Genomic DNA, 16,277 nt, shown 5'->3' with positions numbered 1-16,277 from the left:
TCATTTACAAGATAAAATTAATTCAGAAGATTAATCTCATATTTGTGTCCTCAAACAATAGACAGATGTGAGCAATTTCTTTTATACATACATAGATGGTACCTTTCATCCAAGAACATGTAAGTACCCTTTCAGCATTTTTTATACTCCAGAATTAAAACTATTTCAGTGTTTTTACTCTTGTCCCATCATTTCTACATTGTTGTTACATGCCTTAAAGCAGACTAATATGTGTTCAATTTGCAATCTGTCTTCAACTGCATGCACAGGTCTTCTGAACACTCTCCTACTTCTTCCTTCAGCTTGAAGTTCTCAGGCCCATTGCAGCCCTTTAAGCATGTCTCCTGGATAGTCACTTTTGACCTGATGCTTTTTTTTCTCTAGGGCTTTATGAATTAAGCTAAACCTTCATCCCAACATGTTTCAGGAAAGGCTGATTAGCCAATCTACTCACTCCTAAACTTCTCCTCAAGAGATATTTTACCACTTGGTATTAGACATGTAGAGACATGAGGCTCCTCTCTTTGACTTTGTTCTGTGATCCAAATCTCACAGCACAGTGCCACAGACTTTCTTAAAGCTATGATAGCTGTGTAGCCAACTTTAATTCAGTTACATTTTAAAAATTAATGTAAGCTTCTGTAGGTTTATTTAAGTGGAAGGCTACGGAGTGGCTCTTGTTCACCCACTAACTCATTCCTTTATTTTAATGCTGTGTTATAAAAGAAGTATTACTGATTCTTAATATCACTGTATCTTCAACTGGTGTAAGGAAACATAGAGACCTGAAGCTTTATTCTTGTTGTATTTTATAACCCTCAGCGGTAAGAAGTCAGCAGATAGAATTCTCTAGTATTTTTAGATCCTAATGGTGTTCTTACTTAAATGTCCAGCTCTCAAAGTACTTTAAAGTCAGATAACATAGTTAGGTACTAACATCAAAATAAATAGATGAATTTTGCAAATGTAACTTGCAGTCTAGGTACATAATTAAGTGAACTCAGTCTTCCTAATTTGTATAAGGGAAGGTTACTTAACTTATAACTTAATCATATAACTTAATAATGTACAAGTTGTTGTGTTTGGAAGAATGAGTGAGATAGATACCAATTTTTGATGAAAGAGGTGTAGCCAGGTCCGGTTTTAAAATGAAGGTCGAAACATTAAACTGATGAAAAGGTACCTGTTGTTTTTCCCAGTAAAGAGGATTATAAAGCACTGGAGAAACTTCTACAGGGGTGTATTACACCCTTCATACCTTGAAATCTTTATTTTTTTAGCTATATACACTTTAGCTCAGATGGGAATCAGCTGGTTTCAGACATTATAGGGTAACATTTTTTGATTCACTACACATGGAACCACTTAGAAATTATACTTCCATTTCATTGGAAATTCTGATGTAAAAAAATTGAAACAAATACTGAAATTTTCCATAGTGAAAATAAAATATTTACTTCTCAAGTATTTAACATTTTTTTCTCAGTAATACATATGTTTCTCATCTTGTACTGAATAAAAAACAAAACCTCAAAATTATAACTCTGAAATAAAAAATTCACATTTTATCTTCATGGTTTAATATTCCTAAGTTAAAAGGAAAAAATTCAATGAGTATGCATTTTCATCCTTTAGAATTTTGTCAAACAAGTGCAAAATATTCCAATTTTAATGAAACTGCCTTTCCAAAAGCTAACTTAGGCCTTTGAAGAAGACTGTGATCAACCTTATGTGTGGAAGAAGCCAAGGTAGATGATTAAAATTGTCTTTTCGGGCCTGAAAATCTTTTCCTTTTTAGTCTAATCCATGAACAGCGCTCCTCATTTATGATGTCATGTCTGTAAAATAATCATGACTTGAAAGAGAACTTCATCTTGTTCCTGCATGGCTGAAGCCAGCACGACTCCTGATGACAATTTCCATGAAACCAGACTAGGCTTTTTGAGCACAGGGTTGCAAGTGAGCACTTGAGCAATGTTCAATGTTAGCATGGGATTAACTTTAGTTTAGGCGTGCTATATGGACAATTTGTGCAGTAAAACCCATTACCTCCATCTGCAAGATTTTATTAGTAGGAGACTGTGAATCTGTATTATATTTGCATTCTGGGATTATATTTACCTACAAGATTCCCTGTCAGAAGTTCTCCCTTCTTGTTTTTCATTACAAATTTGGACTTATAATTTCATGTAGTGAAAACCACACAATTATTTTTTCCCAGTTTCAGACAAAACTTAGCTGACAGTTGTTTAGTTTTACTTCAAATTTGAGACTATTTTTTGAACATCACATTCAAGCACAAATATCAGTAATCAATCTGAGACTTATCTTTATTAAAGTCTTTACATGCAAACTATTTTGATAGTTCAAATCCTAAGAAAATAAGTATTTGATGACTAGAGATTACCTAAGCTAAATAACATATGCCTAATTTTAAGAATCATTCTCTGACACTAGACTGTTTTGTTAAAGGAATACATAAAGAAAGATGGAAATAATTGCTTTTGCCACAAACATTCTGGAGGACAGCAAAACTCACAAGTTTAGGTGGGTTTTGTTTTTGTTTTTTTGTTTTTTTTTTTTTATAATTCCAGTGAATACAAGAAATCTGTGGCAATTTTATGACCACAAAGAAGAAGAATGTCTTCACTTATAAAAGCAGACCAAAAAGTTTCAGAATGAGAACATTAATCACTACTGCTATTTTTCTTAGAAGGCATAATTAAAAGTCACATTCAGCTGCCCGTGTACATCACTTCAGTGCAAAGGATGTGACTGAAGGCAACCTCTGAACACTGTGATAGCAGTAAGAAGCATGCAAGGGAAAAATAGGACACCAGACTACATTTAAAATCAGGCAACCCAGAACAACTTCACTGAAAACAGTCTTTTATATTGCTGATAAAATATTTAAAACAGGGCAGAGAGTGGAATAAAAATATGTTAATCCAAAGATCCCCATAGGGAACAAATTATCCTAATAGATGAAAGGTTATGTTTATTTGGAAATAAATATTTTTACAAAATCCATTCCTTCTTCTGTGAGGTTTCTTTTTGTGCCTAAACATAGTTATAAGGAATGCTGTAAGCTCCTGCGTCATCTTCGTGATGCTGGATACACCCATCGGGGACTGTGACTTGCTGCTGTTCACTGACCACACCTGGAAGTGAACCGGTGATTTTTATGCCTGACTTACCCCTAGAATTTTTTTTAAGCAGATATTTGCAGCTAAACTCCCTAAAACATCAAATCCAAACCTTTACTGCTACTCAGGCCCATTAGTCTGGAGAATTTTAGAGAAATGGAGGAAAGAATAAGGGCCATATCCAAGCAAATTTACTTTCAGAGAAAAATATACTAGGTAAACACAGGCCAGGGTTTGAGTTCACACTGTTACTTTCTTATAAACTAGAACTGATGTTACTTTAAAAAAAATTTGAAAATCTTTTAGAATTTAGACGTTTATGAAATTTCTTCTCATAACTTACATTTTTCTGATCTTTAGAAAACAAATAAAAATTAAGAGGATCTATTTCCTTATTAAGGATGTACCTAGCATGTAGCCAGCAAACAGCAGTGTATTTCTTTTTTTCATATTATTCCTCTGCAAGTTCTAAACCTGCAGGTAGGAAGAACCATGTTTGCCTAAAGGGAGATATTAATACCTACTGTGTTGATAAAGAAAAGACATAGCAGTGAAAGCATTGCAACAGCTGACCAGTAAATGTAAGTGGAGAAGAATGTCAATTACATTCTTTTGGCCACAGGTTGTTTTGAAGTTTGACTGGGCATCCCATGTCCTTTATGAACTAGTTATACAGTGATTCACTGTGGAGAGAAAATTCCTCTCTCACAGCCTTCCAGAATTCATTCTTCTCAGGCTTTTTATTTTTTTTTTTCTTCTGGGTATGTGATTTTTACCCATTCATAAACTTCTCTACTACAGATGAACTTTTCTTTTAGCTTCTCACTTTCAGGACTGTGAAAGTTGGATTTCGTTTACACAAATAACAGTAAAAAGTAAAAGGATGAAAATGTGTTGTGTTTTATTTTTTTTCTAAACCTGAAAAAAAAAAAAAAGTCAGTCGATTTGGTGATGGTAAGAATATCCCTTGCAGTTATTTTACATTAAATGGTGGTGTTAATGGAAGCCGTAGTGGTGCATTCAGAACTGTTTCTTCTGAAAAAAATAAAAAAAAAGGAAAAGAGAATTTTCTACTGTTCAGAATGAAGGTATAAAATAACTGATATCGCTTGCTTCATGTCACCTTAGAGACAGACTCTGATGACTGAAGCCAGTAACCAGTGGTCTCATATGGAGCCAGAGCTGGTTTTTTTCTTTCTTCCTTTTCTATTTTAGAATTAACATCTGCTTTGCCCATGATGTAAGTATCTGTGTTAGCGCATGTGTTTCTGAAATATGCATGGCTGTGTGCCTGTGAATGCATATAGGAATGTAAAAAAGCAGATTTAAAAAGAATGGGTGAATTGTATTTATCAGAATGTTTTGTGTTCTTTCATGGTTTCACTGAATGCTTTCTATTTATTTTTTTTAAGAATGAATAAAAGGAAGTCCCAACAAAAACATTGCTAGAAGGCCTTTTCTAAAATACTGAAATAAATGAGAGAGACTTTGAGCTCTTAAAGGCTGTTAGTTTTACCTAGAAAAGCTCATGACTGTATCTGACATGTTAGTGGAAAAGCCTCACTGACCTGCTTGTGCATTAAAAATATTTTTTATCATAAATATTAAGTGATTTTGAGAAAATGCATTTTTACTTAAATAAGGAAAAAAGACATCAATATGCGGGCTTAACAAAAGCTCTCGTCGTCCATTATGTTTTCGTGTATTGGATACTAAGTTCTACTTTTGTCCATACAGAGCAAAGTATTATTTAAATTATTTAATTTTCAAAATGTTTCTCTTTTCATCACTTTACATCAAAAAGTATTGCCACTGTTGGCTGAAGAATTAACACTCTTTGCAAGAGTAACTGAGTTGTTTGCTGAGGTGTTTGGTGAGCTTCTGAGGAAATGAGAAGCCACAAGAGTTTAGGATATTTCCATTCTGCAGTTAGTTGGTGACTGCAACAAAGGAGGTGTACTGGAATGAGACTTTATTTATCTAGATTTGGACATGAATAGCAGTGAAGATGTCATGGCATGGACTCAGCGGGAGCACAGAGCCTGCAGGCTCAAGTTCTTATTCATAAGGCTAAGGTACCCTGAAGTCCGTATAGGTACAACGGTGGTCTTATGGTTTCTTGGGGTAGTTAAGTGACGGTAACTCTGCAAAGAATGCACAGCTGCATTCAGACCTCCCAGATACAGTACTTTGGCATTAAGAAGACATTTACCATATGAAGAATTATTACTTGTGAAATTTGATCTTCAGCTTGTAATTATATCTCCCTAGGTGTCACTCCCTGTTGACTCATATTCTAGAAAATTATTGTTAAGGGCATCTAGGATTACATAAGAGGATGGCAGTAAGGTGGTGTGGTTTAAATAATAATTCCTAAAAATTTCTGATTGTCAGTGAAAGTCCCAGGCAGAATAGTCACTTACCTTATTTTTCTTTAACATTCAAGTTTCTTAGCATCCAAATTTATCAAATAACGAACTGTCTGCTTAAAAAGGTGGTCTTGATGAATTCACTAAGTCACAGGGCTATCCTGATTTTTGTCAACAGAACTTGAGTGTGGAGCATCTTCTTGTTTTTAGTACCTCTTCATGTTGAACTAGGTTCCTGGCAATTGGAACAGACTTTCAATATAACCAGGTCTAGATTTTCTAGACTTTCAATATAACCAGGGGAAGGACTGGAAGAGGAGGAGAAATGTAACTGTCTGGTTTTCCTCATGTTCTCCTGCATGATGTGATACTGTTAGCAGTCTCCTGTCAGACAGGCTGTGTCCGCCTGCAACAGCGCCCTATGTGCCTCACAGGAGAGTTTCTTACTGAGGCTTCTTCTGAGTCTCTGACATCTGTTCCCCTACTTGGAATAAGAACTTCTCTGCCTTCACATATTTCTGTAATGTCTTTTGGAAACTTTCCACAGGCCACATTAAAATTTTTTTTAGCCCAGTGACCAGTCACATATAATTCATCTTGAAAAAAAAGGAAAACATGTACTTCAAGGCAGCTGAGAAAGTCCTGCCAGGTAGGACTGGGTCCCAGATGTGCTCTAGCAATTTGTCTTGATCTTTTTCAGGAACAATGTGATTTGTGGTGAAGTTGCTGTGAAATAATTGACTTGCAATGATATATGCTGAGTCAGGTGAGGTATGCCTCCCTATGCTAAGGAATAGATAGCTTGTCAAAGCAAGCGCATAGCTTGATCCCTTCTCCTTTTACAATGGAAGGGCTAGGTATGTACATGGGGAGATAAAATAGCTTAGAGGATAAACTGGTTCTAACGAGTAGTATGGTTGTGGTCCCAACACTGAAAACTGTCTTCAGCTTTTTTGATACAAAGACTTTCTTATGTATCCTATTTAGTTGGTCCATAATGTAACGCTGGATCCTAGCTGCGGTAGGAGAGAATAAGGACCTTGTATTTGCATTTAGCTTCATCTTTCAGTCTTTGCTTCAGGAAATGCATTTGTTAGTGCAAGTTTTCTACCAAGTCTGCTTGCTATTTTCCAACTACACATTCAACATCACTTCTTCTGACACCCACCTCCGCATACTTGAGTATTTAATGGTTCACAATTAGCATGCTGTCTTGTGACTTCAGTACCCATGAGAGCTAAAATGAATATTTATCTTTATAGAATCACCACAAGTTGAACCACCAAAATGATGCAGGTACTACGTTTCCCTTTCGTTTTATTTTTTTCTTTGGTAGAATCATTGTTGTAAGGGCACAAAATGAATGGAAAATGTTCATTGATCCAGCGTACTGATAGTATCTTCAAAATCTACCAGTTTTCTGTTTGGCGATAACCTATTTCCCACAAGCTGTGTTGTACAGAGCACCTGTAAGCTAGCCAAGCCTAACATGGAGCAATTTGTTTAAGACGAGATTTTTATCACAATGGAGAAAACAGCTCAAAGATATATTATTGTAGATCAGGGCTGGATATGTCCCCATTTTAAAAACACTTGAGTTACCAGCTGTTAACCATGGTGCAGAGCAGCTGGACTGAGCCCCTGATCATGAGTGGGACAGTGCGTGCTGTGAGCCTGATTTCCAGCTCCCACCTCTGCTCTCCTCTTCATCATCCCCTGACCCCAGGTGCTGGATATCACACTTGATAGCTCTTAGACAGAAGACAAATGGATACTTATCACCACTGTCACAGTACAGTTCATATTAACGATTTTATTCCTCAAACCAAGCTCTGGGATGACCATGTACAACCTTAGTTTTACAGACCTGAGAACAGACAAAAGAGGCTTAACACAGCTTGGTGTTAAGACTTTTTTTTTTTCCCCCAGAGTAGCTGAAGAACTACTTTCCATCAGTGCCATCTTGATGTCTTTAAAATGTGTAACAGATGTAAACCCTTAATTTAACTCCTATGTATATGAATTAGGGAATGGGTACAATAGCAATGGGTAAATCATTGGTATTTCTTCCTAGTTGAGCTACCTGCAATGAATCTGTCTGTCTGACTCCCTTTTTGGTCTCAATAACAGCCTTTAGTGCAGCCCTCTCTGAAACCTGTTCATAAGTCCTTTTAATTGACCAGGTTTGAATACAACATTTCCCTTTTGATAAGAAGATAGCTCTCATTCCCTCATACAAACATTAGATTAATCATCATTTTAGCCAAGGGAAATTTAAACCAATGTATTGTTTTAGGTATATCACCAGATAATGAAGGATAACAAATGTTTTAGAAACCAGCAACAGGGACAAGCAGTCATTATACCAAATCAGTCAGAAACGCTGATGGGGTGAAACATGTAGACACTATTTGTTCTCATGATTCACAGCCATAAATCCTCCAGGGGCATTAGGTGTCTGAACCATCTGCCCTTTGGCACCTCTGCAGCAAACGGTAAATCCATTGATACCACATACGAGACATCCATTCTCAAACACTGTATCTTCTTGATTTAGGAAAATATCTCTTTTGTTGGCACTTCCTAAGATTATACTAACTACTGCCCTTAAAACCTGTCCTTTCAGTACCTCTGCTAGCTATTTCGGAGGAATAATTTTTCTTATTCAGTTTGCTGGCTCCTATGAATCCTTTTCCTAGACGCTCATCTCTCTCTGTGTCTGGGCACTTAGCCCAGGCTGTGGATTTCAAAGGCAGCAGGGTGCTGAGAGGTTAGACATCGTAATGTTGTAAGCACCTTTGTGGATTTAGCATTTCATCATTAGCTGAAAACCGATACTCTGTTGTTTGTTTGAGCAACAGCTGTATATGCAATATATAGATAAGGGTGTACACAAAGCGTTTTGTGTGTTGGAGGTAGCTTACACAATTAATTACAAATGTAACAACAAGGCTGAAATGCATTTTATTTTGTTCCTATTAGTACTTAACACATTCTTCAATGTAGAGATGCTAAGATGCACAGTATAGTCATGATTGAACTCACTGCTGCCGTGATGGAATGGTGTTTCTTCTACACCAGTTTGACTGAAAATAGCTTTTTTAGATACTGCTGTTTTTTATTGCTTGATATCCATTCCACACAGATTGTAGATGGCTGTATATAGTGTATTATATATATGCATTTTGTAATATTTGCATTTGAATTTTATGTGGAAAGAATGTGTTTTCCTGAGGGCCATCGCATGAATAGAAATTGTTGAAAAATGAACTCTCAAAATTTATGAGGTACCAAATTATTGCTTTATGTCATCTTTTAGGATCTGTTATACTTTTTGTGCCTGAATGACTTTGGAGACAGTTGAGAGCTTGGCATTGTTTTTCAGTTTTTCTTTTTTAACAGTGAGTTGCTGTTTGTTAAATTTACAGGGTGGCTGCTAAATATTGTCCTTATATTTCAGCCCTGTTACTTGAGAAAGAGATTGCCATAAAGGACTTTTTGAGTATTTATCACAATAGCTTAATATAAGTTTGGAAAATTGGCTAAAGCTTTTTGTAGTACAGTGTCTGTCTTTCATTACTGGATTGTCAAAGATACCTGGTGAATATGAGGGTCACCTGCTATACAGGCTCATCTGTTGTTACTGGCAAATCAGCTGTCCATCATGGGGAGCCAGGCTGTTCATAAAAATGTGAAGAAATGTGTTGCCAGAGAAAGGCACTCTACTCCATTTTAAAGTGGATAAGAGTAAATTATTTATGTTATATCTTTATACTATTTATAAATGGTAAAGAAAATGTGTACAAACAAATTTTTTTAGAAACGGCAGATGTTCTGATTCGCAAATATTATTTCTTTCATGCAAAACAGAGGAAAATCTGTACGGTAATATGCATCTCTCAATCTAATAAAATAATAATATAACTTCCCAAGAAACTGATGCATAGCTGAAAAAGGTGATATGTTAGCCTGTGACTAAAACTGGCTGATTTAATTTGAAAGTTGTTATTTTTATACTGGCAGTTGATAATTCCATGTTTCATTTATGCCAGGTCTAAACTTGATTCAAATTTAGTATCTGCCTGTGCAGAGAACTACTGAGGTCAATGAAATGCTGTAAAGGCAGAACAAAATCTGATAATGAATCCTCAGCGTTTTCTAAATATTACATAGACTAGACTAGACTAGACTAGAATATTTCAGTTGGAAGGGACCTACAATAATCATCTAGTCCAACTGCCTGACCAAAATTTAAAGCATGGGCATTGTCCAAATGCCTCTTAAACACTGACAGGCTTGGGGCAGCTTTAAACTCATTCTTTGAGTAAAAGAAATAAAAAAGGCTTCATAAATATCTCTTTGTTTGTTTGTTTGTTTTACTTAAAGATTAAATACATTCAGCTTAAGGAAGGTAACGCAAGAGACTCTAACATCTTCATACAGCTCTACATCCCAAGCTGCATCTGGCTGGACCCTTGTTTTTGTTAAAATCCTATCACTGACAGTGTGTATCAACCTAATTTGTGAAGCATTTTGGAAAAACATAAGGTTGACATTTTGATAGGGACAAAAAGACTGTTGAGAAATTTGGAAAGCCTCCCCATATACAACATAGCCATCTAACTACGACTTAGTTGTCTAATTACCTTTAGTACATAGACATGTATGTGCCCCAAATGATCTTACACCTCAGAAAATGGAAAAGAGCGTTCATTAAAATTAAAGCAGCTCTTTTAAAAAGCATCCTTATTCTTACTCACTCTGAAAGCAGTCTTCAGTATAGAAGTATTTAGATGCAGAGGTGCAAAAAATTATGATTTGCTTTGCCTTTGTCTTGTAACATGTCACATTTTGTTAGAAATAAACATTTTCTCATTTTCTTAATTTTCTGGTTTTATTAATGATTAAATTCTCCACAAGAAGCTTTTATTTTGGGACTAACCACTGGCAAGGCAAATGTTGGTGGGAGTTGGATGTACCAATTCTAATCAGTCAATAGTTCTTAAAGAAAAATAATTAAAATGAATGAATCGGCAAACAATCACAGAAAGGTCATTGATGGTATAGGAAGTTGGTGCCAATCTGGACTCAGTGCTTCATGAAAGAGTCTCAAAGAATTTCTCTCCTTGCCTGCTCAAACATACAGTGTTGTAACTGGCAAGTAGAGATTCCCCTGCACTGGTGTGTGAAAGCCATTAGAAATCACTGATCTTCTGCAGAAATTTGTCCCTTTTTGCAGGAGAGGTAAAATGTAAAGGTTTAAATTAGCACTTTCCTTCATCTGTCAGGAACAGCTATAAATATAATCTCTAAGTTTGTGTTCATTTGCTGATTGGTAATTTAGAATATTCAATGAGAACCCCAAACCTCTTAAATAATTAAGACAACGTAACTAAGAATGTCATACTAACAATTAGAAGTGATCTGTATGTATTAATTCATAAGAAAACATTTCAAAGTCTCTACTGATTCTGTAACCACAGCATTTATTGTTAACCTTATAATCTCTGTTGAAAAAGCAGAGGTGTGTGATAGAGCCACATTATGAACGTTACATAACTGTCGAATTGTGGCACTGTGGTTAAATGCATTCCTGTGGTGAGGGTGGGTTCTCAGCTGCCATAAGTTGGGGTAGATCTGTGGAACTCAGTCCGGCTGAGCCAGAGTGAGGTGCTTGAGGGTCTGGCTCAGGATGTTGTTTAAAATTTTATATATACATTAAAAAAGTAACAGAGTTGTACTCTTCAATGCAGTGTTAAGTGTCTAAATGTATACAGTGTGTATTTCAAAATACACAGATAATGTAGCTTTTGACTGCATTGTTATATCTCAGATTAGCATCTTGTTTTCTTTGCCTGCCTGGTTAACTATAGATTACCTAAAGTGTGAATACTTAGTGTGTTAAATTCTTTTTCCTTTTAATTTTTCTCAGGAGGTGTTTGTATTGCTCAGTCACTCAAAATCCCTCGAGAGCCAAGACCAGGAGAATTTGAAAAGATCATCAAGCGCTTGTTGGAAACTCCAAATGCTCGAGCAGTGATCATGTTTGCGAATGAAGATGATATTAGGTGCCTGTTTCTTAATTTTATGTGTTGGAGACGTCCTCTCTCCGCAGAGGTGATCAATGGGCTGGTTGTTACAGGAGATTTCAGATTCTATCCCATGTAAAAATTCTTGGAAGTCTGGTGATAAGAAATTGAGTTTGCTGGCCCTTTATTCTGGGAAGATTTAACCTGTTCCTAGTTCCTCAGAGTACAGCTCCAATAGATTGTTATTTGGTGACTGAAAAGGAAAAAATCAGTAATAATATTAGAAAAATATTCCTATAGATGAAAAAAATTTGAATTGTACTGTATTTTAGGTTGAGTTCACTACAGCTGCCACTGAATATGCTCTAGACTGTGAAAACTATTGGCTAATTGGTTAGTGTGAGCTTACTTACGCATAGCCAAAATTAATGCTGGGGATTCTAAAGTTCTTTGTAAATGTAGTTTGTTTAATTAGTCATTTGTTGTTTATTTTCAGGCGAATACTGGAAGCAGCCAAAAAAGCTAATCAATCTGGACATTTTCTCTGGATTGGTTCAGATAGCTGGGGGTCAAAAATTTCACCAGTTCAGCAGCAGGAAGAGATTGCGGAAGGAGCAGTAACCATTCTGCCCAAAAGAACATCAATAGATGGTAGGATTGCACATGGCACAAACCCCTCATTTTCTGATAATGTTCAAGCACTCTAACTCTCTTTAAAAGAAAAAAAAAATTAAATCATGTTATTCTTGATTACAGGGAAATCAGGGAAAATATTCCACCTAAGTAACTTGAGTTGGCCTGATCCAATATTTATTTAATACCTCTGTTGAGATGAGGAGATGTTGAATCTGTAATTAAGCAGTCTGATATTTGTTTAATAACTACAGCATGTGCGGTGGAGAGATTCTTACCCATAGTCTGTTGGTTCTTTGGGGCAAAAAAGGGGAATATCGGCTGGATGATAAGTCAGCTCATACTCCTGGGAGGAGATCCATCCGGGCCCTGCTTTCCTCTCCTAAACTTACTTTAAGAAGATATTAACAAAGTTTCTGACTTAGTGGTTAAGTGGAAGTAACTTGTTTGAATCACTTTATTAGGGTACTAAGCAGAGTAACAGCTTTTACTGGCTGGGTAAGTGCTCTAAACTGGCGAATGATTAGAAAAACTGAGTACTATTGATGATACTTGGAGAACCTAGCCACATGGAAGTGTTTGTGAAGAGCTTAATCCAGATGGTATGTGTTAGCCATGATTTCATTATGGCTGCTGGGCTGTAGGGGTAAGGGTGCTGCAGAATCTGATTGGGATTAAGTAGGAATCTCAACTAAGGTCACTAAACATATAAATAGAAGCAGAATTTTAGGTGACCTGCAAGCCCTCTGGTTTTACAGAGAGGTGCCTAATGATTTTAGGAGGCCTTGAAATAACATTAATTTTGCTCATGGTCTTTGCCTAAGTAGTGAGTGTAGTTTGTTTAATTTCTTGTAGGTATCCAATTCTTTATTTGGGTCATCTCTGTGTTAAAAATTAAGCTGCTTCCCTAACCACCTGCTTTGATTTTTTTTTTAATTATAGAATTCTGCTGGAGCTTTAGAGACTCTTTAACTCCTTTAGGTATTTAAAAAAATTGTGTTCTACAGCAAACATGGGATAATAACAAATATACTATTTTTTAATCCTTGGATACCAATATGCTCAATAAATACCTTACAGTAGTTTGTAGCTAAAGATTTTTCTTGTTCTGATATTTATACAAAATCTGTTATTGTCTTTAAGTGACTATTTTTATGCTGTATCATATTTTAATTCTTCTTTCTCTTCTGTTAAATGTAGGATTTGATAGATATTTTCGGAGCAGAACACTTGCCAACAATCGAAGAAATGTATGGTTTGCAGAATTTTGGGAGGAGAACTTTGGGTGCAAGTTAGGATCACATGGAAAAAGAAATAGCAATATCAAGAAATGCACAGGTAACTATGAAAGTAAAACATGATCCATGAGTGGTTTGTTGGAGTGCAGGAAAGAAACTGCTTTCTTTTCATCACTCTTGTGGCTCCCTCCAATTGTCCAATACAAATTATTGTGTTGTAAGAGAAGTGTGATGTTTTTTCTTAAGCCTGAAGAAAAAATTAATGGTCAATGTTTGAGAAAAGTTAGTGGTTAATTTGCACAAATACAGCGATGGTACAGATTTTGTTAAAGACCTGTGGCTGTGGTTTAATTCCATTCATGTTTTCAATGACCTCCTCTCTTACCTCATCTATAGTTGTCAATAGGATTTCTTTCTTTCTTTTTTTTTTTTAATGAATGGGCACATCACAGTAATTCTCATATTGTTATCCTTATCCCTGAAGTATATATAGAGAAAATTAAGCTTCTATTTAAACTATTAAGGTCTTGATGATAAGTCCTTGATGATGAACTCCTTATTTAGTTTACAAACTGTTTGATGATGGAGTAAAAATAAAATCAATATGTTCTTATTTCTTGCCCTCACTTGGAAAGAACAGGATTCCATATTGTATAATAAAGTTGAAAGTCTTTATGAAGTTTGAGAAAAAGCTTTATGTAACTGGCACTGATGTTCTCAAACCTGCTTGCTCAGGCGTCGTACCCAGACGCAACTGTCACGACAGCTAATATAGCAGTTGCATCAGTAGCTCTGAGTTTCATCTCACCAATGACATGTTGGCTTTTTGCTGTTACTTGCAGGGTTTTACTATAAGACTGTTACCTTTAGTCTTCTGTGACTACAGCAGGCTGTTTATGTTACTTTTTGTATAGATAGCATTTTCTTAATGTCAGGGCTCCCAGTGTCATTTAGTTAATTACTGCCACCACCTGCAGCAGTGCCGGTGGTGACTACTATCTCTGTGGCTAGTGGCAGCGGTAATACTCAATTTTGTGCACTGCATACATATGTTATCCCTCTGCCTTGATTTCCCTGGCAATGTTTTCTTTCCCCAATAATATTTTCCAAACAGAATGCAAATATTTTTGTCATTTACTGTCCCAGGATTTCTGGCTGCCCCGTGACACTGTCATGTAGCCTTTGTTATGGGGCTGTCCTTCCAAACTTTCTGCAAACAAGAGCTGCACACCAGCACCCCACTTCTCCTGGGTTAGTCAGACAGACATACTGTGCAGTCTCCAAGCATATGAACCATCAGTCCTGCACTTCTTGAACCATCAGATTTATTGTATGTGTACTGTGCCATCAATTCAAAGTCTTACTGCACTGGGCTTTGCAACGCACAGTTATATCTCACAGAAATATGACAGCCATATATGCACTCTCTCGTATCAAAAACAATGCCTTGTCTTCTGCCTTTTACCACATACCACACACAAAAAAGGATGATATTCAGTTCCTCACTGAGCGAAATGATAGCTCATTACTCTAATCCTTTACTCCTTGGCCTTGATTCATATAGCAGTAAGACATGGCTGGGTAGTTACCGATGTCTGGGAAGGGATTTTTTGATTTCTTTTTTTAACCTTTTTTAAGTAGAAAATAGATGCTTTTTGAGGAACTTCAGGTGAATGAGTAGTGTATGTGCTGTAGTTTGGGAAGCTCTAAATGTTACTACAGATGGTTTTATGACTTGTCTCAGCCTCATCACATCTGTCAAATTGAATTACCAAGTGAAAAGTAGTCTATAAAATGCATAGGCCATATCTTGATAGATTCAAAGTAATTTGTGATTTGAAATGTGTATCTGTATTTTCTATGAAATAAAATTAAGGTGTGCACTCTGTGCCTGCAAACTGAAAGAGAACATGTTTTCTGCACTCAGAAAGTTAATGTAGGATCAAGGGATGGGATTAAGATGTAGGCAGTCTTATATGAAGGTTACACATGCAGGGGGAAAAGGTATGAAATCCTCTGCAAGAGTATCTACAAGTGATAGGACCCTTGACTAAAATGACTTAAAGGTGGCTTACAATGGAAAAGACACTTGGAGAGCAGCAGACCTGAAACAAGCTGATGATTCACCATGATCCCTCTGCTTATTTAACTCAAATTTGAAGGGTTGGATAATAAAAATGTGTTTCTTTTCAGTAAACTGTATCAAGAGATGAGGGTGGAAGTTCAAAACAAACCTCCTGTGATTTAAGGATAAATCATAGGTGGAATGGGGGAATGATAGCCTCCAGCCTAAACCTAAAGAATCACAAATGGCATCTTGGCCCACACCAGTTTGTTGGCATGGCCTTGTATGCACATAAGAGACAGCAATGAAATCCGGGCTGGTTCTTCATACCACAGCCCTCAAAGCAGAGTCAGTCTACTTTGATCTTCTGCACCTGCTAAAGATTAAAGAGCAGAATAATGCATCCATGAACTTATCTTTCCATCGAAAGGCCAAACATGCTACTTCATGGCCAAGTCTGCTCTGAAATAATGGCCGTAAATTAATGAACCCCAGATTTCAATAGCAATATAGGAGCTGTTACATTTAATTGTTTATAATTTAGTATTGAAGACTTTGATCCTTGGCCTATTGCAGTTGAGAGCTCTCCTTCCAGTGAGATTTCTCTGAAACTTTATGTGTACTTTCTCAGTCCTAAATTTCAGCTCAATCCTTAAAAGGTATGTATTCCCATCTCTAGTTGAGGTCTTGAAGACTGAATTTAAAAACACCATTTCGCACTGTAGATAAGATCCTCTTCGTCTTTTGCCCGCCCGCCTGATTTTTGTGTCATGTCTACAGCTGGTGAAACACTGAAA

The 16,277-nt window shown here is 36.4% G+C and overlaps 1 protein-coding gene across 3 annotated transcripts in view; it reads left to right on the top strand.

The window, feature by feature from the left end:
• The window catches only part of GRM8 (glutamate metabotropic receptor 8), a 354,856-nt gene that overhangs the window by 142,072 nt on the left and 196,507 nt on the right, over positions 1-16,277 (top strand). For all 3 annotated transcript variants that reach the window (XM_075081215.1, XM_075081216.1, XM_075081217.1), the window contains exons 4-6: positions 11,448-11,583; positions 12,041-12,195; positions 13,378-13,515. In XM_075081215.1, the coding sequence (XP_074937316.1) occupies positions 11,448-11,583; positions 12,041-12,195; positions 13,378-13,515 (429 nt within the window). The remainder of the gene's footprint in view (positions 1-11,447; positions 11,584-12,040; positions 12,196-13,377; positions 13,516-16,277) is intronic.

Source organism: Phalacrocorax aristotelis, chromosome 1, assembly GCF_949628215.1.
Source record: "Phalacrocorax aristotelis chromosome 1, bGulAri2.1, whole genome shotgun sequence".
Taxonomy (NCBI): Eukaryota; Metazoa; Chordata; class Aves; order Suliformes; family Phalacrocoracidae; genus Phalacrocorax; species Phalacrocorax aristotelis.
The sequence above is the reverse complement of the archived record's forward strand: the minus strand, read 5'-3'. Positions and strand labels throughout refer to the sequence as shown.